Below are 21,327 nucleotides of genomic sequence, written 5' to 3'. Positions count from 1 at the left end.
CAAGTGGATCATATAGCGCTACACTTCTTGGCCCGTCGTCAGGTCCCCGGTCCCAGGCCAGGATTTGTTCGCGTCAAACTTGGGCACGGTTTTGTTTTCGCTTTGCTTCTCGCCCTCCTTTTCTTTCCGCTCCATTTCTCCAGGCTTGTTCGTCTCTTGACTTGGCCTATGCGGCCAGAGGGATCATAGCATTCCCTGCACTTTCCTTCCTTTTTCCACCGCTTTCTACAGGTCTGTGTCCCATCTCATCAGCTAACTTGCGCAGTGCACACTGCTCGAGTGGCTGCCTACCATCGGACCCGGAGAGCGTCAAACTCATTTTCTCATCCGTGCGATTGCTGGATCAACGTCTTCTTCTCTCCCGTGACTCGCTGGCTATCGACAGGTAACGGTGCACCTTCCACTTCGTTCGAGCGCTAGCAGCTCTCTTTGCATTCGTTCTACGGTATCATGCCCACCCATGTGTGCGATACCGGCCTCAATGGATATATCCCTCCTGCCGCGCTCTTGCTGAGCGGCAACTGTGCAGTACGCACCCTCCTTTTTTGGTCAGTCTGGCTCCCACTCATCGTTCCTAGGTCAACCTCGTTCTCTCTGATATCCCCCTGATCTCCGTCGGTATTTTGGTTTTTGGAGCGTCCATGTTTTTCTTGACTATCAGGCGCTTCACCGTGTACGTCCTCGCATGACATTGCGAGCATCTTTCTCACTTTTTGTAGACCGGCACTTTGCCTCTATTTTGCAGTTCTCGTCGCATTTTCGAGCGCCATACTAGACTTGGGTCAAATTCTGGTCTTGGAGGCATCAAGACGCCCCTCCCTGGCTGCCATACAGACTGCCCATGGATTAGTCCTTGCCAGAGAGGTCTTGCTAGCTATCTCCATCGGATTGCTGTTCTTCTTCTATTGGATACTGGTTGCGGAGCCATCTCGTCGCGAGTCCAGACCATCACCCTTGCTGCAAGGCAGTTGGTCCGACTTTCTCATCTTGGAATCCAACGACGGCCTTCATAGTGGGACATGGGCTAGGTGGGGCCTTGTCGGATACACTCTCAAGTATATTCTTCTTGTGGCCCCCTTGGTTATCTCTGTTCTGTCAATTGTCTGGAGGGCTGACTCTCAGTTCGATCGATACAGCAACGTTTACGCCGCAGAAATTTCACTCGAGCTTATCGCTTCCATCTTGCTTGGGCTGAAACTGATGATTAACGCACTCGGCGCCTCATCCACGCTCAAAGAGTATGCGGCACCATTGTTCGCCCTTCTTATCCATATAGGAATCTCCATAGGAAATCTCCTAAGCTGTGCGTGTTTTTTTATATGAAGCATTTATATCACCTAACCTAGTCGCATAGTTGCTTTCATCGAGTCTACTCCAGGTCGCTTCCTCTTTGGCGCAGAAATCTATGTTCTGATAGTTCACGCCATGTCGGCAACTTTTCACCGGATGCCTCAGGCCTTCCCTATCACCGAGTTCGAGATTGAAGAGCCTTATTTTCAAAGCATGAAGCTGCCTCGTCAGCCGCGTAGCTCGACCTTCAGAGTTTCGCCCCCGGTGGTTACTACTCCTCGCATGTCTACTATCGTCCTCAACCCACCACCGAACTCAGACAGAAATCCGAGTACAGAAGCTTTACGCCGGGTGGCGCGTGCTTCAAGTGCACGCATGGCATCCTGGATTTCTGGTCGGCTGTCGAGGAGGTTGTCTCGGCGAGTCACAACTCTCGATGACACCACTCACCTGTGGGCTCGACGAGATGCTGAGGAAGGCTCGCTAAACTCGTCGTCCGCCAGCGAGAAGGATGTATCTCCCCTCTCAGAAGAGTCTATTGATTGGAGAAATCTTGTTAACACAGTTGTGGGTAACTCGTTGCCCGATTCTCCTGTGGGAACGAGTGCAGCAGCGTCAAGACGTCAGACTGCTCTTATGAGCAGTAGCCAAGAGCTTGAGTTACCTGCACGACCAGCACCGGCTGCACCACCGAGATTACGGACAAGTGAACTGGACTTTCAGCTACCCAATGCTTCAGCCTCGAATGAGAGTCTGCCAATGATGATCACACCTGCTGAGGCCAAAGCACAGGATTCACCGATCTATAGTCTTCATGGAATACTGCCTCGCATACCTCCACCTCTCCCTCCACCTCCGCCGATGCATGACCCCAGCGTTACGTCTTCACCCAGCTCCCGGAGCGACACCTCAATTGAGGAGCTATTGCGCCAACAGAATGAGCTTGATAAGAGCATCGCTGCATTGCGTCTCTTCGCTCACCACAGCTCCGTCTCTCAGATCTCAGATTTGGGCGAGTCAGATGGCGGCCATGACCCACGGGAAGGTGCTTCATCCCCAGATACAAACAGGACGTCGGACTTTTCGCTAAGTCATTTCCCCAACCCACCTTGGGCGGCTGCTACAACGCCCGGGCCATCATCCCCACGTTCAACGTTGACGGTTCCAGGGAGTCGGCAACGTCGATCGGGCATATCTCGACTATCTAGTGGTGACACAGTGGTCCTCCAACCACCTCGACTACCGGCAGTGGACATGCCAAGCTCGCCGCATTCACAGTCAATCCCTGAATCGCCCAACCAGGATACTGACTCGTTAAGCCCGAACGTTGGCAGGCTTGCGCGATTTAACTCTGGCGGAACACAGTATGACGTGACATCGTTCATAGGTGGTTAGTGGTGCCGGTTGCCTCGATAGTGGTCTGGGCTGATCTTTTTGAATGCAGATCTGACAACGCCAGGAGGACACAGGAGCGGCTTTCCGGAAAGGCCTTGGGAAACTCACAAGAGGTCCATCAGTGAAAATCCTAGCCTCCTAGTACCCCCGTCTAGGAGCAGCTCGCTCGTCAAACCCGCACCTACAGGTCCACGACTCGGACCGGGCCGTTTGTCGGGGCTGCCGTCATCTCCAGCGAAGTACAGGAACGCGAGTCCGATAGCCTCGGGATCCGTTGCGCCGCTCAAAGTGGGCTCTTCAAAGTTATGCCAAGTGGAAACGATGCCTACAGAGACGGAGACAAAGACCGCGCCCGACCACTCACGAGCTCCCGGGTCGCCGAATTCTCCAGAACCAGTCACTGTTGTTTCCATACAACCGACAATACCAGAAGTGCCGGCACAGACATCCCCGAAACGAATACCTGGTTTGAGAAGCGTGGTAGGTCTACCGGCTAGACCAACCGTATCTCGCGACATCAGCGCACCAAAGCCTCTGCCACAGGATGGCAGAGGCGACCTAGCGCCCCATGCTTTTGAGCGACCCCGGCCGCCGCCTCTGTTACTGAGACCCTACGCTGGCACCAGTGCTGGTGAGCCAGGCAATGGATCATAGTGGTTTGGAGACCGCATTTTGCTCTGCGGAAGTGGTGCGAATGGGAGTGGGACTAAAAGTTTGAGAGCTGTATCTAGTATATGCCTGCTACTTAGCCACGTGGCGCTGATGTCATTGTAATGTTACAATGTATTACTAGTTTCGAATCGCAGCAGCTTGCTTTGCTTGCCTTTTTACCATTTCGGAGCATTTCCTCCCTTTCCTCCCCTTTCCCTTGCCTCCTCTTTCGTAAGCTATGTCGACCTTCCCAGACTACTATGCCCTTCTTGGTGTCTCAAAGACTGCTACAACAGACGAGATACGTCAGGCTTACAAGAAAGAGAGTCTTAGGTGCGTTTCGTCTGTTCAAGATGTGTCCCTGTCAGTGCTTCATTGCTGTAGTCTTCCAGGACCCACCCAGATAGATTGACCAAGGCGACCGTTGAGGAAAGGAAGGTTGCCACTGAGAAATTTCAGGTATAGTCGTACCGGTCTTGTTCGGCCATACGATCTCAGTTTGTTGACTTGAATCACTCAGGCTGTGGCCGACGCTTACTACGTTCTCTCGGACCCAAGTCGTCGCTCCGAATATGATATCTTGTATAGAACCAAGGCTGGCAACAAGTCCAGCGACCCGGGATCCTCGCAAAACTTCTTCTCTCAGTTTGCCAATATGTTTGCTGGTGCATCCACTGGCGCCGGAACTGGCGCCGGGCCCCATGGTGCCATGCCTGGGCATCAGCCTGACGCCAACGGCGTGTTTGCGGACGTTTTTGAAGAGGTGAGTTTGGCTCCTATCACTCTGTTAGATTCATTTCTTAAGCACCTACCTGCAGCTTCTTCGTCCCGAAGTTGAGCGCGTTGTCCCGTGGTGGTCTTATCTCGGAGCCGCGTGCGGTGCAGGTAACCAACTACTTCGTTCTTATTTGATTGATCGTGTGCTCAGTGATGTACAGGACTTGGCTTCATTATCGCCAATATACCTGGCGTCATGGTAGGCGCTTATGCCGGCAACCGTCTCGGTGCGATCCGAGACGCAAAGGGCAAGAGTGTCGCCGTGGTCTTCCTGTCACTTGGCGGTTCTCAGAAGGCTGCGGTGAGCATGACACTGGGTCCTTTGAGCTTTCGCTGACCTTCTCCTCAATAGATCCTTCGGGCACTGGCGTTGAAAGTGTTGGGCTCCGCTGGAATGTAGACCTGGCATGATGGTGTAATGGATGTGTTTTTTTCGCAAGATTGTACATGGACTTTACTATCACACATCTGTTGTAATTTTACCCGCTTGATCACAGTACAACTGGTATGAATAATAACGCTTAGTTACAGCAATATTATGCACTGCTTCGGCGATGATATTTGTGGCGGGCTGAGGTGTTCAAACTTCAGCATAGCCAGGGAAGAAGTTTTGTGTGAACGTCCTTTCGAGAGTTGAGCATGGCTAATCTTTCCATCGACGCCTTGGCATACTTGGGCGAATATTCCTGAGGTTAAATTGCCATGTGAGTTGCGTTAGAGTTTTTTGCCGACTGAGGTTGAGGGTCGTCTAGTAACTTACTGTTGCCGAGCGAAATTTCGAAAGGTCTTCAGATTACTTGCAAAGATTCAATGACCAGTCATCGTCGACGAGCAAACACTTGTACGGACGAAATTGATGGCGGCAGTAAGATAAGCAAGTCTCTTGGATGGTTCAAGCAGTCAATAGGTGAATGGCTCCAGCGACTTTGATTGCCCCTTTTCAACCCTCGTGCTGACCTCTTAGTATCAGAAGCCCTTCCACAGACTACCAAACGTCCCTCTTATGATGCCCGTTCTAGTGGTCAGTCCGAATGTTTGGGCGCCTGCGTCTATTCAGCTGTCCTGGGGACTGTGCTAACCGCGAGGACACCAAACAGAACCGGCTTCTGTCGTACCCCTAAAACGAGGTACGCAGCGCAGCTATGGATTGACGTTGAGTGCATGAATCACGCTGACGGCCATGGTGGTGGATGAATAGGAAGATCTTTGCTACAAGTGCATACCCCGCCTGCATCTTCATGTGCATCACTGGCAAGCTTTCGGTCAAACTCCTCTGGTGAGTGGTTTCTAGAAGATCCTTTGACAGCGATCTTCTTTCCTAACGCAACTGACACCATAGACTCTCCACCCAAAAAGTCCCGGAGGACCTCTCGCTCAAAAACGTCTGCGCACAGCTCAAGATCTGGGGTTGAACCTATCACTCCTAAGCCGGCAAGGCCTGCGCTGCGCTCAAAATCTCTGCCTCCTGAAACGTCCGCTTCGCGTGCATCCCTGCGTCTTGCCCTTCGCACACACCCATACATCAACAGTCGGACAAGCCTCAGTCAATCTCTTCGCGCCGCCCACTCTCATGACTCAAACAGAGGTGCTGCAACCTCTGCGAGTCCGCTGCTGAGGTCATTTGCAAGCCCTGCGCCATCGGATAACACGATCAAGGGGAAGGGGAAAACGTCTACTCGTAAACAGCATATGTCCCGCATGACTGATCAGCCGAGTTCTTCGAGCATGGTGCTTCCGGAAACGCGAGCACGACCAAGCTCTCCTCCGCTCATGTATCCGCCGACACCGCCTATCGATCCAACGCCGATCTCTGAAATCCCCCCTCTGCCAGACTTTTCTCCTTCACCTCGAGTCTGTCAGGGCTCGAGCGTCGATGGTACAGGGACGTCAACACGTAATCTTGACGATGTGGTCAAAGGCAAAGACGCGGCTGCCTCTGAGTCAGACTCGACATTGCATTCGTATGAGCTGGACGAGGTAGTTGGCTTGCCATGGGTATCATTCGTATCAGATCAAACGGACGTGTATATCCCTCCGGTCATACACCGGCTTATCGACGGTCAGTACCTTTTCGTCCATTCGAGAGTCTGTCTCATTTCATTGCTATCAATTAGCTATGAAACGCGAACTGGAAGCAGAGACTCGAGCCCGGTACCGCGCGGAAAGCATGTACAATGAAGAATTGAGGAAGCGCGTCGCCCTTGAGCAGCGCCTGGAGCAACTAGAGGCGGCACGGCAGGAGTGAATGCAGCGCAGCCCTCCGTATTCACTTGCACGAATGGGTGTTGTCAAATTGCAAAGTTACTCGCGTCTGATTCGCCATTTACCTCCGAAACATTGGTTCTATAATCTTATAAGCCATTCGGAACTCATACTGGGTAACATGTATTTATGCATGAATAGAGGATACACATGTGGACCACAACACCGTTGAAGATGATGTACAGAACATGAACTATGTCTTTAGTATGATGCAAACCAGGGAAGATGACCAAGAGTGTTATTTGTAATATGTTTAGCTGTTGGAAGTCAAGAAAAGAAGTATAATGATAAGGAGCTTTGATGTTATTATGATAAATGATATGTGCAATTTCAGTCCGTTTGACGAATGGTATGATAGGTCCGGTTTTTCTTATCCTTCACCAGTTGTAAGTACACACAGGTCAAGCTTGATATTAGTGCCAAAGTTCGCCTGCCTGGTTAGCAAGACTGTGATCCTCGACACCCGACGCGTCAAGCGCGCGTACACGGGAGTAATCGTCCAGCCCACCGGCGCCGCCGGCGAGCGCAAGGCTCAGAGCTGCGATCGCCTTTTCGCTGCGCGAAGCAGTGGTCGGGAGGGGAAGTGGACTGTGCGGGAAGCTGCACGCCTCACAGGGATCAAAGCTTGATGGCATGTCAAGCTCGAGCGGTCCGAGCGCTGGAAGCCGATGCTCTGCACGGAACAGAAAGGGCTGTGAAGGGGCACTGGGAGATAAACACGGAGAGCTCGATGCAGACGTGGACAAAGGCGTCGTGGAGAGGGATGCCGGGTGCGTTGATGGAGACGAGGTGGATAAGATACAGTCATCGTCCACGTCCATGTCAAACTCGATGTCCGTCTCCTGGGTTGCATGAGAACGATCCCTGCTGGCACGAAATGGGAAACCACCTAAAGATGGGAGGGCGGAGAATATCTGTATGTCATCTACGTCATCTGCAGGGTCCTCCTCGTCTTCAGAGCGGGTAGGCACACGGTTTGCAGTTGGGGAGAGGCGTTTCCTGCGGAGACGACGCTTATAGACGCCTTTGGGATGGGAGACGGAGCGCGTCCTAATAGCTTGATCTCTTGAACGGGAGTGCTCGAGGTCGCGCATACGGCGAACGAGATCCTCCCCATTCTCCTCAATCGACTTGCGTAGCTCGCCGAATGCAGATGCCCGAAGCTGCGCTACCTCGGCAAGTTCAGCGGGAGATATGCCTTGTGATTCCGTGGGATCCTCATGCATGCGATGAGACGGAGACGCTATGAATGGTGCGGGATGAGAGGCGAGAAAGAAGTCTGCGGGAGATGAGGCAAAGAAGGGAGTACGCGGGGAAGAAGAGGAGGTGGAACGACTCTCGCCACTCGATGAGAAAGGATTTGCAGGGGAGCAAGATGTATGATACGGCTGTTGGACGGGAGATAGCGTGAGGACGAGGGGGCGAATTTGGAGATAGCGGAGACGCACTGAGGGATCTCGCCTAAGTCTCTTATTGAAATCATTCCATCCGTCGTTGGTATATGGATAGGCAGAATCCAAAAGATGGGGGGACGAGCTGCTGCTTCGATGGGACGAATGAAGCCTCTTGACGGACAACCGGTGGGGTGGGCGGGAAGTGGGGAGCGGAGAAGCGAGCGGAGATGCAGACGGCGAGGGTGACGAGGACGAGAGGGAGTGGGATCGTCTGCGGGTGAAGGGAACGGACATGTCACGACTGGCTGGTGTAAGACTAAGGAGGATAACGGCGATGACGCTCACGACTTCAGCTCTTCCGCACATTATCTACTACAGTAACTATGTCACATTAATATTCACGGAATTCGAATTCAGTCCCAGCTGGCACTGTACAATAGTAATGACACATCTGTTTTTGGTCACCTCACAGCCTTCATGCCCATGTACATGCAAACCTTACACAGCGCTCTGCAACTAATGTTACAAGCCAGGTATGCTTTTGAGGAATCCAGTCATGTCCATTTTGCACTCCAGCTGGTCTTCTCGCCGCGAGAACGTCGCTTCAAACGACGCGCCAGCCTCTGCTGACTACACAAACCGATCAAAACGAGATCCAAGGCTGTCAAGCAATGATGAAAGCCTACCTCGCCATCATAAAATTCCAGATCCTCCCATCCTTCGTCCTCTTCTGCTCTTATAATGTGCAATATCTCTCGGCGTGCGGCCGAGAGTCCGCCCTGCGGGATGCCTGCCTTGTCGTCTCCGGCCTTGCGTGCCGCAACCTGAACTTCCTTCACTTCGAGGGGCTTTTTCTCCTTTTTCGCAGTTGTCGGCGGTGGAGCAACCTCGTCTGGATCAGGGGGAGGTCCATCGTCAGAGTCGTCGTCGGACTCTCCACCTCGCGATCTTTTACTTCTCCGACTCAGGACGTCGAGATATGTTAGAGTAGGTCGAAACTGATGTGTTTCCTCGATGGGATGCAAATTAAGACGTCCTGCAAAAGTAAAAATGTCCAGCCTCCTAGCATCATAGTAAGATTCGATACGCACCATTTCGTATCACCCCCAGCATGTATGCACCTTGGTGATGAATCTGCTCACTCCGAAGGCGCACCTCAGTCAACTTTGACTCCTCCCCATCTCTCTGCTTTCCTTTACCAGAGTCTTGATTTTTCTCCCGATCATCTACTTGCCGTGCTGATCCAAGGTCCCTGCTTTTCTCACTGTTCCACACTTCTGGGCGAGGATCGACGGGCACATGGATTTCTAGTCTGCGCACGCCTGGTTTGATTCGCGCTTGTATGCGCTTTCCACTCGTCACGGCTGAAGGAGGCGTTTGTAGCGGACGGGAGAGAAGAGGGAATTGGTGTAATTGGATGTTGGGGTTAAGTGCATTGGAGAAATGGATTGGGAGGACACTGACGAGCTCGTCCTCTTCGATAGTGCTGTTACTGTTCATTTCGAAAACGTAGTGGACCCAGAAAGGCATCCTACTAATTCGGCACGGAGTGGCTCTCCGGCCCGGCGAGATTGATCGACTTCGGTCAAAGATTAGTTTCTCTTCCGAACGCTTTTCCTGGTAGGTTTGGCAAGTATTGTGACTACCGTCCACATCCCCATCCACTCAAATCTACCAGCGCTTTCATTGTGCAATGTCTGGCGACCATCCTGCGAGGACCTCACCTGTCATCGTTATAACAGGAACACCAGGAACGGGAAAGTCTACCCATGCGCAGCTATTAGCCCAGGAATCTCCTGTTCCTCTCAGACATATCAACGTTGGAGACATTGTCAAAGACAAAGCCTTGCATGAGGGATATGATGATGAGTGGCAGAGCTATGTTGTCGACGAAGACAAGGTGTGCCTCATCCACCCATTTGCTTCTCACCTTGTGGAACACTCCCAATCAAGCTCCTAGATGAACTAGAGCCTCTGGCATCCGCTGGCGGTGTCATTTTAGACTGGCATACATGCGAGATATACCCTGAAAGATGGGTTGATCTCGTCATTGTTCTCCGGTGCGACCACACTCGACTTTGGAATCGCCTAGAGAAACGGTCTGTCCATCTCATGCAGCTTGTTTCGGGTTGTGCTTAGATCTATCTATCTAGAGGCTACCCGCTCAATAAAATACAGGAAAACAACCAAGCTGAGATCATGGAGACAGTACTCGATGAAGCTCGGTCCTCATATGCACAGGAAATCGTCATCGAGCTCAAAAGCGAATCCACGGAAGACCTTGAAGAAAACGTATCCCGCATAGTGCAATGGATTACAACATGGCGAAAGGACAGAGGCGAAGAAACCTGATTTATTTGTATGTCATGAAAATTGGCTGATCAAAAAGTACCCTATGGACCGTATTAGATGATCCCGTTCCCCTCCTCCATTTGTAGCTGGACGTTCGGCTTACCTCCCTGAAGTAGTCTACTAGTCAGTAAAGCGTTGAATGATGCTTGGACAAGTATCCGCAGAATCACTCCATGCAATTGCACACTACACATGTCCATAGTACAGTCACTGAAGCATACAGCAACCCAGGTATCCAGCCCAGTGTATCTACATGTCCATGGGTTTGGAAATCACGAAAAGTCCAATGTCCAGCTAATATACAAGCTGTTGTTAACTCAACAAGACCAAACTCGACGCAACTATAACAGAGCAAAGCAAAAAGACAAGACTACGGGAAGAGTATGATGTTCCCTCGTTGATCGGGACAAATCCAGTGGTAGAGCTGGGTTGCATAGTTACCACTGTCGTGGATTCAATTGTGACTCTAGAATAATATCCACCGATTCGTTAGTCGAGAGGATTTGGCGCTAAAATAACAAAGGGAACAAACGTTTGGGTCTCAGGAGTGCCAGAGACCGTGGTAGTGAAGATGCTTGCGGTCGTCTTCACGATTGTGACAGTTGTGGGGGCCACTGATGTGGAGAATCTCGATGAGGTGGTCGGGGTAGGCAGAGTCACGACTGTTGTGCACGAGCCAGATGAGGAACAGCTCTGCGAGAGCCATGGACAAGTAGCGGGAGGCGAAGAGGGTTGCGGGGCAGGGAGAACAGGATTCTGAGAAGGGCAAGAGTCTGAGGATCCACCGGTGATAGATATAAGCAAGGGCGTGATTGAGTAAAATGGCTCATCCGAGATAACCGAGTTTTCGTAGAACGTAAGCTGCAACAATATGAATCTTGTGAGTGGCTAATGACCACGGCAGTCCGTCGCGGCTTACATTATAGTTCCCAGAAGGTAAAGTCGATGGTATCGTCCAGTTCAGGTGTTTAACAGGGCTGCCCACCTCTTGGGTGAGGAGGCTCGTGCCATTGGTTATAGTCATATTCAAGTTGGTATCGTACGAAACCAAGTAGATCTGAAGCTCTTGAAACCTGGTGGGTAAATTTGAGCCAGGCCCTTGAGCAGCAATAGGCAACGCGCCATCTCCCGACACCTGGGGCGCGTAGTTGAATCAGCACGATGTCGAGAAGACATGAGTGGATTTACAAACGTCAACAGCAATTGGGAGGGTACTCCCAGCGTGGTATTGGCTGTTGTGACCGAGTTAGGTGAGTCCTGAACCATCCTTGGTCTAAGTACTCACCTGTTGGGCGCAGGGCAGTCGACAATAGCCAGTCCTCGTGTGAAGTACTGGCCGTTAATGAGAGTTTGAGCAAAGGAGATCTGAGCCAGAACCAGGAGAAACAGAGCAGCTAGGAAAGAGCGGCACATCGCGACGGACCAGCAGAAGGCAAGTGCGGCCACAGCGAAGAAAGCAGGGGGATTTGCCCGAGGCGAGCCAGCACCCTGGGCGAGGTTCAAGCTCAAGAGTGGGCGCTGACTGTGCTTGGCAGTATGCAGCTGACGTTGTGAGGGCGTGCGTTGTCTCCCACCACGCTGTTACGGTCGTCATCGCAGTGCGGTGAACACACTTCCCCTATCTTTACCGTGGACAATCTTTCGAGCGACTAGTATTGGTTCCGACCGGTCCGATCTCGCTTAGACACATTCATACTGTCTCGGCTGGCCTTGAAGGCTGCACCACTCTTTGAACTTTCCATCTAACTCATCGACAATGGCAACTAATGGCAACGCTACAGACGCGTCGCCAACGGAGAAGAAAGAGGATCAGCCAAAAAAGCCGCTGTACGAGTCGAGCACCCAGTGTAAGAACTGGAGGTACTCTCCGGAGATGCTCGCGGATGTCCGCGCGTCCATGAACGAGGCAGCAGTCGCGGCCATTCGCAACGCTTTCGAGGCAGACGAGGTGCGACCGAGCTGCATTTGAATGATTTCCGGCCAATGCTCGTATCTCCAGCCTGGTTCTTCGGCGAGCGTCTCATTTCTCAATGCACAAGATGAGCAACTGCTCGTAAAGCTGTACCTCAGCAAAATCCCCCAACTATGTGGCCATTTTCGCTTCCCAGAGGAAGTGGAGGCTACCGCCATGACATATCTTAAGCGTTTCTACCTGAGAAATACAGTCATGGACTGGCATCCCAAGAACGTGATGTAAGCAAAGCAGTCTCCTTGAATGTAATGATTGTTCTCATGCGAGCTCTAACGTCAGGCTTACTGCTCTTTTCTTAGCCACTAAAACAACCAATAACCCTATCTCGCTGGAAGCATACGCAGGCCACATACCAAAAACACAGCCGTCTGATGTACTAGACCTGGAATTTCTCGTAGCTCAAAGCCTCGGGTTCGAATTCACAGTGTGGCACACTCATCGAGCACTTTGGGGCGTCTGGCTAGATCTACAAGTGAGTTAAATTCTTTGCGAATAGTATGCCTATCTGAAGTTCTGGTAGAGCTTAGACATCGGACCTGATCTGCGCCCTCCTGATATCTATGAGGCTGCTCTCAACCATGTCCGCACATCACGACTGACCGACGCCGAATTGATCTACACGCCTTCTCAGATAGCACTCGGCTGCCTTGCAATGACATCTCCTATCCTCGCGCAGCAATGGATGGAGTCGAAAGCTGCTTTGGCCAAGAACACACATCCGACCATGTACGAGATATTGGCACAGACAAACGAAGAGGTTCGCGTGTTACTTGAGCAGACAGGTCAATTGCCTGAGGTGGAGACGGTTCGAGAAGTTGATCGCCGACTGAAGTTGTGCAAGAACCCGGAGAAGGTCGTCGGAAGCAAGGCCTATCTTGCGAAACAAGCTGAAGATGAACACAAAGCACAGCAAAGACGTGCCAAGAAAGCGGAGCAAGTCCGACGAGCTGCTGAAAGCAACGACCCGTTTGGCAATGATATAGATGAGAAGCAAAAGGAGGCGCTAGCCGGAGACTTGGATGACGATGACGACTAACCACGCGACTGAAGTGGATGGATACAAAGCATGGTTAGATATCATTCATGTCTATCGAGGGTATATTAACCAGGCATGCCATGTTGTACACGTGAACTGCTATCAATACCATAGCGAACATTGCAAACAAAAGCAGAGCTGTATCCGTTACGACCAGTAAGGCATTGTGCCTGCTTTCGAGGAAAGAGCTCGAGACAGGGGTGAAACGGAGAAAAGTATCATCCATGTTGGCTTCTTTTTGACCACACGGACCACAAAATGGCGTCCGCATGGCTTCGAAAGAGCCGAAGTGTTTAAAAGAGGACGTTGACGAATGATCGACCCTTAATCCATGCATGGATAACACGAGTATTATTTCATTACTAAAAACCTAAACGTTCAAATACACGTTAGATAACAAGATGACGGGCAGAAGAAGGGTACTGACAACATTCACAGTCAAAAGGACACAGGGGAGTGTCTTAGGCGAAGCTGAGCTGTAAGTGTACCTGCACTGGGCAGCAAACGCACCTCCACCCCCATGGCTGATTCCGAGCTCGTCTTCCTTGTAGACATTCCAGCCTTCTTCGGTTCTTTTGCCTGGAGACGATGAGAGACGTGTATGACAGTGAACGAGGAAAAACGCACGAGAGCTAGTGCCTCTCGAATCAGCAAAGTGAACCTGATCTTTCTGGGACTTGACGGGAGATTGATGATCTCGTTGCGGCTCGGGGCCTGCAGATACTTTTTTGCGCTTGGAAGAAACGACTTTGATAGAAGGATCTAGGACGACATCTGGAGCCTTGCGCTTCCGTTGGCGGGCGTCATCAGACTTGGAGGAAGAAGCTAGCTGTGCGTCATGCTCGGTAGATGCCTTATCTTCCTTCTTTTCCTTCTTCTTTCCCTTCTTTTTCGATTTGTTAGAGGACGGGGTGGATGCCTGCTTTCCGTCCGAGACGATCGATTTTGCCTTTGACTTGGAGGCGAAAATTTCGTCTATTTCAGAGGCGGGCATGAAGGGAGGAGTGGGCTGTCACGCTGTCACTGCATTGATAGAACGCGTGACGTCCATCGTGACAGAAAGTCAGGCACGGGCCTGGAGGATGGACGATCCCCAGCTTCCCAAAGGGATGCAACTCAGTGATTGCGGGTAGAGAGCACAGTAGAGCAACAAGCCTGGTCTGAAGCGAAAGAGCACTGTCTGAGACCTCCTGCGTAGATAGATTGAGCAGTTAGTGTGTTTTGTGTGTCGGTTGAACGCCAGCAGTTATTGGTTTGTGTTTATTTACGCTGCTGTGGCGGGGCGACGCTTGTTGATGCCTGCAATTGCCGCTCCCTTGCATTTGCGCATGCGCTTGGGCTTTTGATAATAAATAATTGCAGAGTCGGCCGCTCGGATGGCCATGTTGTGAGTCCTTCCTCCGTTTGCTATCCTCCCCTCTCCTCCTCCTCCTCTTCCCTTGTCCTGCTCACCTTCCGCCCCCCTTCCTCCCACAGGTCTCAGCAACCACACCAGCCACGCCCCCAGAACCAGTCCGCCGGTCAGCCCTTCGGTACCCAGTCCGTCGCACAGACCCCAGACGGAAACTTCTCCAACCTTGATCCAAATGCTGCCGCGAAACAGATAGCCGCTCTCAACGCCGCTGGTCTTGCCAGGTTAACCAACGGTCGCCCGAATAACGCGTCCTCCCTCCAGCAATCAGCCAACGGCGCACCTCCCTCTTCATTCCCAGGTGGCATGCCCTCGGCAAACAACCAGTTTGGTCCACCTCTTCAGGACGGGTCTAACAGCATGCCTGCAAATAGCTTCGGTCCTCAGCAACACGGAGCCCAAATGGCAAACCCATCTCAAGTCAACGCTGACTCTTCTTCATCCCACCAAGGCCTCACGCCCCAACAGCAAGCAAGCTTGCGACAACGGCAGAGGGCATTCCTTGGCAGTCTAGCCAGCATCCACCAGAGTAAAGGCACTCCTCTCCCCCCAGCGCTTACCGGCGTGCCATACCCACCTAACCATGACCCTTCAAATTCGCCATGGAAGTCTCTAGACTGTTCTTCCGGCGAGCCTGGCATCCTACGAATATCAGGACGGGATATCGATCTGCTTAAACTCTGGAGTATTGTAACCTCAGCCGGTGGAGGGCCCAAGGTGCGTCTACTTCATTTTAAACAAGCACACAGTTCGTTTACCTACCTCTGCTGCTTAGATAGCCTCACAAAATCTTTGGCCGCTTGTGTTACAGAAACTGGACATGCAGTGGTGTTCATCTATGGCCCCCGAAAACCTGAAAGTTGTTGCCACAAACGTGGCAAACCATTACAGTGTCATCCTGCACCCTTTTGAAGAAGTTTGGCGGCGGAATGTGCAGGCCCAGGAGCAGAACAGAAAGGCCCAAATGGCCCGCCAGCAGAGCGATCAACAAGGCTCGCTTCCTGCCAATACAGGGTCTGCGAGCAACCAGCAGTCTTCCGCATCTTCACATGTCTCTAATCAAATGCATGTTGATAATGGGGGAGCCTCCGACGCAGCAGGACATGCTTCAACATCAACCTCAAGTCCCCAGGTGAACAATCTCCAGCTACCACGAAGTCCAATCTCCCAAAAAGCGTCATCTGTACCCGCGACTCAATCTCCTGCACCCAATGGATTCTCAGATGGTGTTTATCCTTTCCCGAACGTGCTCGGATTTTTATCTAACGATCCCCGCTGCAGGAGATGATGCGCAGAGTAGGAAAAGAGCTCATGAGGGGGAGGAAATGGATGGCAAACGGGCCAGACAGAAGACAGGTGAGTTGCCATACACCACCTTGCAATCGTGTTGTCTTGAATGTATGCGTCTACTGTAGGATTGCTAGATCTTCCTGACACCGTGCGTGATGCTGTTCATGTTCAACATCAATTACTCAACAGCTCAACATATAGTTACCTTCACTGACAACCTCACCTTTGCTGTCTTCTGGTGGACCTGTGCCTTCGCCCCAAAAGACCCCTTCATCTTCACAAGCTCAAACGCAGTACCTGCGTACTAAAGTCGAGTACGTGCCATATGCCCGCGAGGTGGAAACGTATGGCGGTCGCGACCTTAATGCGATGGACGAAGACTATGCCCGATCGACTATGCGTCCAATCAGAGATATCAACGAATGGGGCACTGTTGACATCGAAGCACTCACCATGTCGATCCGCTCGCGACTAACTGCGGAACTGTCGTATGCTCTCACCACTCTTATGCTTTTGTCAACCATGAGAGGGCCTACACCTGGGTCCGGATTTCCAATAGCTCAATGTCCGGACCTCATGGATGATGTTTTGGACCTCATGGAAGACGAGGCATTCGGTGGCACTCCAGACCTCGCAACGTACAATATCGACGCCAGGAACTACATACCCCGACACAAGGAGCTTGTTCAAACCGTGGTCGAAGATGAAACGTGTCCTTTTGCTGGTCTCGAATCTCGGGAAGGTTCGCAAAGAGGTCGAAAGCTCAGCTCCGCACAGCATAGCCCAGCCAACCTGATTCTCGCGGTGCTGAACGTCATCCGCAACTTGTCTGTAATCCCCGATAATCAACCTTATCTCGCACAACATGAACGTCTGCTCGACTTGGTGCTACGCATGGGAGGCATTGTGCAGGACGCCGACGGACAGTTGCGTGCTGTCTCGTCTGCTTTGTCTCTGCCGGACGTGATTAGCGTCCGGAAAGAAGCGATATCAATACTTGGCAACCTTGCAGGAATGATCCAGTATCCTTCAACAGCACCGTCGCCAGCAGTGATTCGTTCGTCCACCCGGGCGTTTGAGCTACTCGCTTCCGTCCTCGTTGAACCCTCCGATGCAGTTCCTCCGATGCAACTCCTCAAGGACAGCAACCTCACGTTACCCACGAGTCGACCACCACAGTTGGCGGATCTTGCACTCGACATCTTCACCCGCCTCGCACAACCCGATCAAAATCGAAAAGTGCTTGCGACTGTGATACCCGAAACGTGGATATGGAAGTTGCTGGAAAGCCTCGTAAGACGGCTACCCATGTCGGATCACGACTTTGCTTTCTTGAGCCGAGAACCATGGCTGTGCTACACGGAGCGGGCCGTCATGTCCATCTACGCGCTCGCGTTCTTGTCTTCTGCGGAGCTTAAGCGAAAGATTCGGACGGATCGCAAGCTGTGCTTCCCGCAGGTCATGATCAGAGTCGTGCAGAAGCTATTGATGACACCGCCGCATCTGGAGACACGGCAATGGTATCTGGTCACAGCACGACGGGCGGTGGAGGCTCTGAAACTGATCGATGTCGGACAAGACTCGTTTGACGCGGTTCCAGCAGTGACACCTGCACTCGCGTTTGGAATGGGATTCGGGGAGAGCGGAGATTCGGGTGTCGAGAGGGGCACGGGGCTCTTTGGCGGGCGGCGGGATGTGTGGGATCTGTTGATGCAGCGGGATCTGGACCCGATCATGTTCACCGAGCTGGAGAGCTTGACGCGGGTAGAGTTCTAGCTGCAGCTCATTGCACAACTAATGGACGGTCTCTAAGCTTAAATTTATTTGTTTTACGATACGAATTGTATACTCATAAAGTGCTCGTACTGCTGAGATTCAGAAGGATTTTGATTGATACGTTGTATCCGTGGATATAAAGTCACGAGTGCCGGTGGTGGTGTTTGTATCAAAACGTGCTTTTGGATTTTGCGAGTGTGTCGGAATGTGATGCAGTTCCGGTGCAGGCTCAGCCAGTCCAAGGCTCAGCCGAGCCATTTGCTCTGCTTTGGTCAGCGTCGCAGAGGACAGCCCCGTCTAGTTATCGCCTTTTTGTCGTCCACCTCGACCACCTCAACGAGCGCATGCAGATTGACGCTGCACCCCCTCATTACTCTGCCGGTGACGCCTCGACACAATCGGAGCATGGTGGAGGCCCACAGCTCGTCTTGGTCCCAGCCGCGGACGCGATCAACTTTCAGAAAGGATATCTCGGCGCTGACGACGAACATGCAGCCATCGAGGGCGAATTGCAAGTTAAAGGCATTGAAGAGGGTGAATGGGACAAAGTGTAGGCACATAAATCCGTCACCTACGAGGCGCAATATTGAGACAAGCTGACTCGGTAGGACGATCACACTCCGCACCGTGGAGGCGGCGTACGACCACGAGATCGAGCTGTTCAGCAAGCAGGTCGTCCTCTTCGACACTTTTGGCGGCAGCCAGCCCATCCCGTCTTCCTTCCCTTTTGCCATCCCCCTGACTTCGGATGTGCCCCAGTGCATTCATACTCCCCACTCATCCCTCGCCCATATTCTTACCGCGACTCTCCATCCAACCGCCTCCTCTCGTCTCCCCGTCTCCAAGACGCTGACGGTGCACACAAAACGGTACACGTCCCATACCCATAACATCCCTCCGTCACCCCTCGTCCATACGTTAGACAACCCTGCTCGAGTTGAGGTAGAGTTGCCCCGCGACACATTCCACGTCGGTGAACCAATACCTGTCTATGTTACCATTCCTTCTCCACCGCGGGATGTTGTCGTTAATGCAGGTTTGCGACTCCGCAACGTCAAGACGGAGCTGATACGGTCTGTCAAGGCCAGGCGGGGCGCTGTTGATGAACACGAGCCTAACTCAGATGACGAGGCTGATGCTGACGAAGGACCTAGCGTCGATCAACACGTACAAGGCTCCTCGTCCATGGTGCACTCGGCTGAAAAGCTCCAGTCGCCTCTGTTCATGGGAGCATCTTATAGGACAGTCGTATCGAAGTCGGGTGCATCTTGTCGCTTTCACTCGTCGAGAGCCATCAAGCTACGCTTTGTGCTGCACCAATCCTCGCCCTCTGCGTCTCCCTCGGACCATACGCGCGAGTTTGACGAGTATAGATCCATGGAGAGTGATACGCAATGTGTATCGATCACGCAGACGACGTTGCTCCATACAGTTACCTTCCGGCTGTTCGTTCATGTCTCGTTTGTCGACACAACCAACCACACCGAGCGCCTGTTCTCAATTGCGATTCCTCTCAATATGATCCCGCCTCCGGCCCCATTACCACAAGTCGAACAATCAATGGACGCCGCTTACCAAAAGAAACACGATCGGCCCCCTGCTATGACAGTCCGCCATGAAGACAACGAAGCTTCGGCGCCTCATTATCAGGAAGGCGAGGCAGGTCCCAGCTATGTCAACAACTCTGCACCGCCCCCTTTTGAAGATCGCGAGCAGCCACCACCTCCGTTTTGGCAAGCAAGCCCCTCGACGTCGTCACGACTCCCTACGTTCTTGGAGTCCGAGGCGGAGATTCTAGTTCCGGAAGATGCGGCCGATCACCTTGCACCTCCGCCTTTACCACAACCCATGATTCCCGGAGAAGGAGTTTTGTTTGGCTTCCCCGCGTCCCAGCACTTCGATGGCCACGCAGAAGACACTCGGCGGCCTACCACTCCTCCACCTAGCCTTGAAATGGCAACACAAGACACAGATGTGACAGAGCTTGCTGACATGGGCCAGCCGGTGCGTGCTGTGGAGGCGCTGGGGCTTGTATTGGACCGCGTAGAAAACTCAAGTGGAGATCAACCCCCGCCTCCTCCTGCGCTCGATGACCCCGCGGACCCGCCACCATCGATCGATTCAGACTTCCGGATGCCTGGTGACCAGCAGCACCCCTCTTCTCCTTCGCCTGGTATCAATTACTCCCAGTCCGAACAGCGACAGTCGCCACCACCGCATATATCCAATGTCGAAGGTCATCTTCCCCATCCTCATGCTCCGCCACCGTATCTGAACCCTGGAAGTGAGCATGAATCGGAGAACACCTTGAGACCTCCACCTTACGCAGACCTGGACATGGCGCCTCGATAAAACGTGTGATTATAGAAGTAATCAACCTGCATTGTATAATATTTTTGTTACCGCTGATAGCAAGGACGCTGTCTGCGAGGTCTAACGTCAAGCCAAGTGTACTCATAATTGTGTTGAAAGCATGTTATAATGTATCAAACGCAACTACGGAAGCACAGATCCAACATGAAAAGTAAAAGGTGTATACTAAAAGACATCCGATGGTACTAATAGAAATAAGTGTCCAAAAGACCAGGTGAAGGTAGATTGCTCAGCAGTTGCATGCATCCCTGCCCTTGGGCTGGTTCTCGTCGAGGTTGACATCGCCTCCCTGTCTACCGACACCCTCGCGGGCACCTTGCGCCCCCGGGCGACCCGCGCCGCCGCGCGTAGAAGCCAAAATGTGTTCAATTGGGATCTTCTTGGCTACAGCTTGTTCAGTATCAAGTGAAATGGGAGAGGGAGGGTAGCACGCACCAATCTCTGTAAATATCTCGACAATGCCCTCGCCCGTTTTCGCACTGGTCTCGAAGAAGAGGAGACCTGCTTCGGTTGCGTACGCATGTGCCTCTTCTCTGGAGACCTGTCGAAGGCTCTCGGGCTCACCATTGGGTGAGCCTGGCGTCTCGCCCGGCGTGGCGGTTGCATCGTCTGCCTCATCTTCGGATTCGGATGTCGACGTGTTGCCGCTCGAGGACGAGGATTGGACGAGGTCAACCTTGTTGCCGGCGAGCGCGATGACGATGTTGGGGTTGGCCTGGCGCTGGAGCTCTTTGACCCAGGACTTGGCCTTCTCCAAGCTCGACCCCTTCGTGACATCATAAACGACAACGGCAGCCTGCGCGTTGCGGTAGTACATGGGCTAGTGGAGAAAGCCACATGGATGAGACAAAGAAAGGTTTCGGCGGTTAGCGAGGTCGTGGGCTTACCGCGAGCGAGTGGAAGCGCTCCTGCCCGGCCGTGTCCCATATCTCATATCTCAGCACTCTGTCCTCGAGACGGCACTTCTGGGTGAGGAAGGCGGCTCCGATTGTGGGCTCTTTATTTGGCTGGAATTCGTTGGAGACCTGCGAAACTCTTCTTTAATCTTGGTTTGCTCGTATGAAAGGAGCGAAGATGAGCTCACAAATCGAAGCACGACAGATGATTTGCCAACGGCAGCCTCGCCTGGTCAGGGTTAGCCATCGTCAAGACAGGACAAGGTGGCAATACAAAGGTAATTAACTGACCAAGAAGGACGAGCTTGACCTGGACGGACCTATCAACTGAGCCTGAAGCAGCGTCGGCCATTGCAACGAGAGGGCGTGGGGTGGGCAGAGGTGTCGAGGAGGGTGGTCGGGACCGGGGTTCGCTGGCGGAGAGGACGAGAACTCGGAAGGACTGCGATAGT

At 52.5% G+C, this 21,327-nt stretch overlaps 10 protein-coding genes across 10 annotated transcripts; 7 read left to right on the top strand and 3 right to left on the bottom strand.

The window, feature by feature from the left end:
- Positions 1-101: 101 nt before the first annotated feature.
- On the top strand, positions 102-3,514 carry CONPUDRAFT_78890 (uncharacterized protein). Its single transcript, XM_007764582.1, has 5 exons — positions 102-528; positions 579-673; positions 720-1,303; positions 1,355-2,680; positions 2,735-3,514. The coding sequence occupies exons 1-5, from the start codon at positions 451-453 to the stop codon at positions 3,337-3,339; spliced, it is 2,688 nt and encodes an 895-aa protein (XP_007762772.1). The 5' UTR covers positions 102-450; the 3' UTR covers positions 3,340-3,514.
- Positions 3,515-3,522: 8 nt separating this feature from the next.
- Positions 3,523-4,645, top strand: CONPUDRAFT_95232 (DnaJ-domain-containing protein). The gene is made up of 6 exons (XM_007765162.1): positions 3,523-3,669; positions 3,729-3,795; positions 3,857-4,099; positions 4,155-4,221; positions 4,275-4,414; positions 4,466-4,645. Exons 1-6 carry the CDS (start codon positions 3,575-3,577, stop codon positions 4,511-4,513), a joined length of 660 nt encoding a protein of 219 aa, XP_007763352.1. The 5' UTR covers positions 3,523-3,574; the 3' UTR covers positions 4,514-4,645.
- Positions 4,646-5,209: 564 nt separating this feature from the next.
- On the top strand, positions 5,210-7,999 carry CONPUDRAFT_161308 (uncharacterized protein). Its single transcript, XM_007765161.1, has 5 exons — positions 5,210-5,240; positions 5,312-5,389; positions 5,453-6,172; positions 6,228-7,763; positions 7,824-7,999. Exons 3-4 carry the CDS (start codon positions 5,803-5,805, stop codon positions 6,356-6,358), a joined length of 501 nt encoding a protein of 166 aa, XP_007763351.1. The 5' UTR covers positions 5,210-5,240; positions 5,312-5,389; positions 5,453-5,802; the 3' UTR covers positions 6,359-7,763; positions 7,824-7,999.
- Positions 8,000-8,231: 232 nt separating this feature from the next.
- On the bottom strand, positions 8,232-9,269 carry CONPUDRAFT_115069 (uncharacterized protein; the record flags this gene model as incomplete). Its single annotated transcript, XM_007765160.1, has 3 exons — positions 8,232-8,399; positions 8,456-8,805; positions 8,861-9,269. The coding sequence occupies 3 exons, from the start codon at positions 9,267-9,269 to the stop codon at positions 8,292-8,294; spliced, it is 867 nt and encodes a 288-aa protein (XP_007763350.1). The 3' UTR covers positions 8,232-8,291.
- Positions 9,270-9,407: 138 nt separating this feature from the next.
- On the top strand, positions 9,408-10,349 carry CONPUDRAFT_115065 (P-loop containing nucleoside triphosphate hydrolase protein). Its single transcript, XM_007765159.1, has 3 exons — positions 9,408-9,669; positions 9,723-9,868; positions 9,923-10,349. Exons 1-3 carry the CDS (start codon positions 9,463-9,465, stop codon positions 10,119-10,121), a joined length of 552 nt encoding a protein of 183 aa, XP_007763349.1. The 5' UTR covers positions 9,408-9,462; the 3' UTR covers positions 10,122-10,349.
- A 71-nt stretch (positions 10,350-10,420) lies between these two features.
- On the bottom strand, positions 10,421-11,729 carry CONPUDRAFT_161305 (uncharacterized protein). Its single transcript, XM_007765158.1, has 5 exons — positions 11,407-11,729; positions 11,314-11,353; positions 11,041-11,256; positions 10,654-10,982; positions 10,421-10,587 (listed from the first exon to the last, which is right to left on the bottom strand). The coding sequence occupies exons 1-5, from the start codon at positions 11,532-11,534 to the stop codon at positions 10,434-10,436; spliced, it is 867 nt and encodes a 288-aa protein (XP_007763348.1). The 5' UTR covers positions 11,535-11,729; the 3' UTR covers positions 10,421-10,433.
- Positions 11,730-11,799: 70 nt separating this feature from the next.
- CONPUDRAFT_95224 (cyclin-like protein) lies at positions 11,800-13,687 on the top strand. Its single transcript, XM_007765157.1, has 6 exons — positions 11,800-12,069; positions 12,121-12,314; positions 12,373-12,565; positions 12,614-13,499; positions 13,557-13,589; positions 13,640-13,687. Exons 1-4 carry the CDS (start codon positions 11,878-11,880, stop codon positions 13,127-13,129), a joined length of 1,095 nt encoding a protein of 364 aa, XP_007763347.1. The 5' UTR covers positions 11,800-11,877; the 3' UTR covers positions 13,130-13,499; positions 13,557-13,589; positions 13,640-13,687.
- A 953-nt stretch (positions 13,688-14,640) lies between these two features.
- Positions 14,641-17,654, top strand: CONPUDRAFT_95221 (uncharacterized protein). The gene is made up of 5 exons (XM_007765156.1): positions 14,641-15,257; positions 15,316-15,766; positions 15,822-15,896; positions 15,956-15,978; positions 16,032-17,654. The coding sequence occupies exons 1-5, from the start codon at positions 14,847-14,849 to the stop codon at positions 17,604-17,606; spliced, it is 2,535 nt and encodes an 844-aa protein (XP_007763346.1). The 5' UTR covers positions 14,641-14,846; the 3' UTR covers positions 17,607-17,654.
- Positions 17,655-17,807: 153 nt separating this feature from the next.
- Positions 17,808-20,160, top strand: CONPUDRAFT_161301 (uncharacterized protein). The gene is made up of 2 exons (XM_007765155.1): positions 17,808-18,156; positions 18,215-20,160. The coding sequence occupies exons 1-2, from the start codon at positions 17,951-17,953 to the stop codon at positions 19,956-19,958; spliced, it is 1,950 nt and encodes a 649-aa protein (XP_007763345.1). The 5' UTR covers positions 17,808-17,950; the 3' UTR covers positions 19,959-20,160.
- A 48-nt stretch (positions 20,161-20,208) lies between these two features.
- Positions 20,209-21,227, bottom strand: CONPUDRAFT_44957 (GTP-binding protein ypt5; the record flags this gene model as incomplete). Its single annotated transcript, XM_007764290.1, has 5 exons — positions 20,209-20,363; positions 20,415-20,799; positions 20,867-21,004; positions 21,064-21,104; positions 21,167-21,227. The coding sequence occupies 5 exons, from the start codon at positions 21,225-21,227 to the stop codon at positions 20,209-20,211; spliced, it is 780 nt and encodes a 259-aa protein (XP_007762480.1).
- Positions 21,228-21,327: the final 100 nt, after the last annotated feature.

Source organism: Coniophora puteana (assembly GCF_000271625.1).
Source record: "Coniophora puteana RWD-64-598 SS2 unplaced genomic scaffold CONPUscaffold_1, whole genome shotgun sequence".
Lineage (NCBI taxonomy): Eukaryota > Fungi > Basidiomycota > Agaricomycetes > Boletales > Coniophoraceae > Coniophora > Coniophora puteana.
Note: the sequence above shows the minus strand (reverse complement) of the source record. Positions and strands in the feature narration are given on the sequence as shown.

What these genes read in the sequence shown, in the direction of transcription:
- CONPUDRAFT_78890 (XM_007764582.1), top strand. Translation starts at nt 451, where the DNA reads ATGCCCACCCATGTGTGCGATACCGGCCTCAATGGATATATCCCTCCT. An exon ending in TGCTGAGCGGCAACTGTGCA is followed by an intron (nt 529 to 578) that starts GTACGCACCCTC and finishes CATCGTTCCTAG; the next exon opens with GTCAACCTCGTTCTCTCTGA. An exon ending in ACTATCAGGCGCTTCACCGT is followed by an intron (nt 674 to 719) that starts GTACGTCCTCGC and finishes CACTTTTTGTAG; the next exon opens with ACCGGCACTTTGCCTCTATT.
- CONPUDRAFT_95232 (XM_007765162.1), top strand. Translation starts at nt 3,575, where the DNA reads ATGTCGACCTTCCCAGACTACTATGCCCTTCTTGGTGTCTCAAAGACT. An exon ending in TACAAGAAAGAGAGTCTTAG is followed by an intron (nt 3,670 to 3,728) that starts GTGCGTTTCGTC and finishes GTAGTCTTCCAG; the next exon opens with GACCCACCCAGATAGATTGA. An exon ending in CGGAGCCGCGTGCGGTGCAG is followed by an intron (nt 4,222 to 4,274) that starts GTAACCAACTAC and finishes AGTGATGTACAG; the next exon opens with GACTTGGCTTCATTATCGCC.
- CONPUDRAFT_161308 (XM_007765161.1), top strand. Translation starts at nt 5,803, where the DNA reads ATGTCCCGCATGACTGATCAGCCGAGTTCTTCGAGCATGGTGCTTCCG. An exon ending in CATACACCGGCTTATCGACG is followed by an intron (nt 6,173 to 6,227) that starts GTCAGTACCTTT and finishes GCTATCAATTAG; the next exon opens with CTATGAAACGCGAACTGGAA.
- CONPUDRAFT_115065 (XM_007765159.1), top strand. Translation starts at nt 9,463, where the DNA reads ATGTCTGGCGACCATCCTGCGAGGACCTCACCTGTCATCGTTATAACA. An exon ending in ATGTTGTCGACGAAGACAAG is followed by an intron (nt 9,670 to 9,722) that starts GTGTGCCTCATC and finishes CTCCCAATCAAG; the next exon opens with CTCCTAGATGAACTAGAGCC. An exon ending in TGGAATCGCCTAGAGAAACG is followed by an intron (nt 9,869 to 9,922) that starts GTCTGTCCATCT and finishes CTATCTATCTAG; the next exon opens with AGGCTACCCGCTCAATAAAA.
- CONPUDRAFT_161305 (XM_007765158.1), bottom strand. Translation starts at nt 11,534, where the DNA reads ATGTGCCGCTCTTTCCTAGCTGCTCTGTTTCTCCTGGTTCTGGCTCAG. An exon ending in GACTGCCCTGCGCCCAACAG is followed by an intron (nt 11,354 to 11,406) that starts GTGAGTACTTAG and finishes CGGTCACAACAG; the next exon opens with CCAATACCACGCTGGGAGTA. An exon ending in GGCACTCCTGAGACCCAAAC is followed by an intron (nt 10,588 to 10,653) that starts GTTTGTTCCCTT and finishes ATATTATTCTAG; the next exon opens with AGTCACAATTGAATCCACGA.
- CONPUDRAFT_95224 (XM_007765157.1), top strand. Translation starts at nt 11,878, where the DNA reads ATGGCAACTAATGGCAACGCTACAGACGCGTCGCCAACGGAGAAGAAA. An exon ending in ACGCTTTCGAGGCAGACGAG is followed by an intron (nt 12,070 to 12,120) that starts GTGCGACCGAGC and finishes TCGTATCTCCAG; the next exon opens with CCTGGTTCTTCGGCGAGCGT. An exon ending in TGGCATCCCAAGAACGTGAT is followed by an intron (nt 12,315 to 12,372) that starts GTAAGCAAAGCA and finishes CTCTAACGTCAG; the next exon opens with GCTTACTGCTCTTTTCTTAG.
- CONPUDRAFT_95221 (XM_007765156.1), top strand. Translation starts at nt 14,847, where the DNA reads ATGCCCTCGGCAAACAACCAGTTTGGTCCACCTCTTCAGGACGGGTCT. An exon ending in CAGCCGGTGGAGGGCCCAAG is followed by an intron (nt 15,258 to 15,315) that starts GTGCGTCTACTT and finishes TCTGCTGCTTAG; the next exon opens with ATAGCCTCACAAAATCTTTG. An exon ending in ACGGGCCAGACAGAAGACAG is followed by an intron (nt 15,897 to 15,955) that starts GTGAGTTGCCAT and finishes CGTCTACTGTAG; the next exon opens with GATTGCTAGATCTTCCTGAC.
- CONPUDRAFT_161301 (XM_007765155.1), top strand. Translation starts at nt 17,951, where the DNA reads ATGCAGATTGACGCTGCACCCCCTCATTACTCTGCCGGTGACGCCTCG. An exon ending in GAGGGTGAATGGGACAAAGT is followed by an intron (nt 18,157 to 18,214) that starts GTAGGCACATAA and finishes CTGACTCGGTAG; the next exon opens with GACGATCACACTCCGCACCG.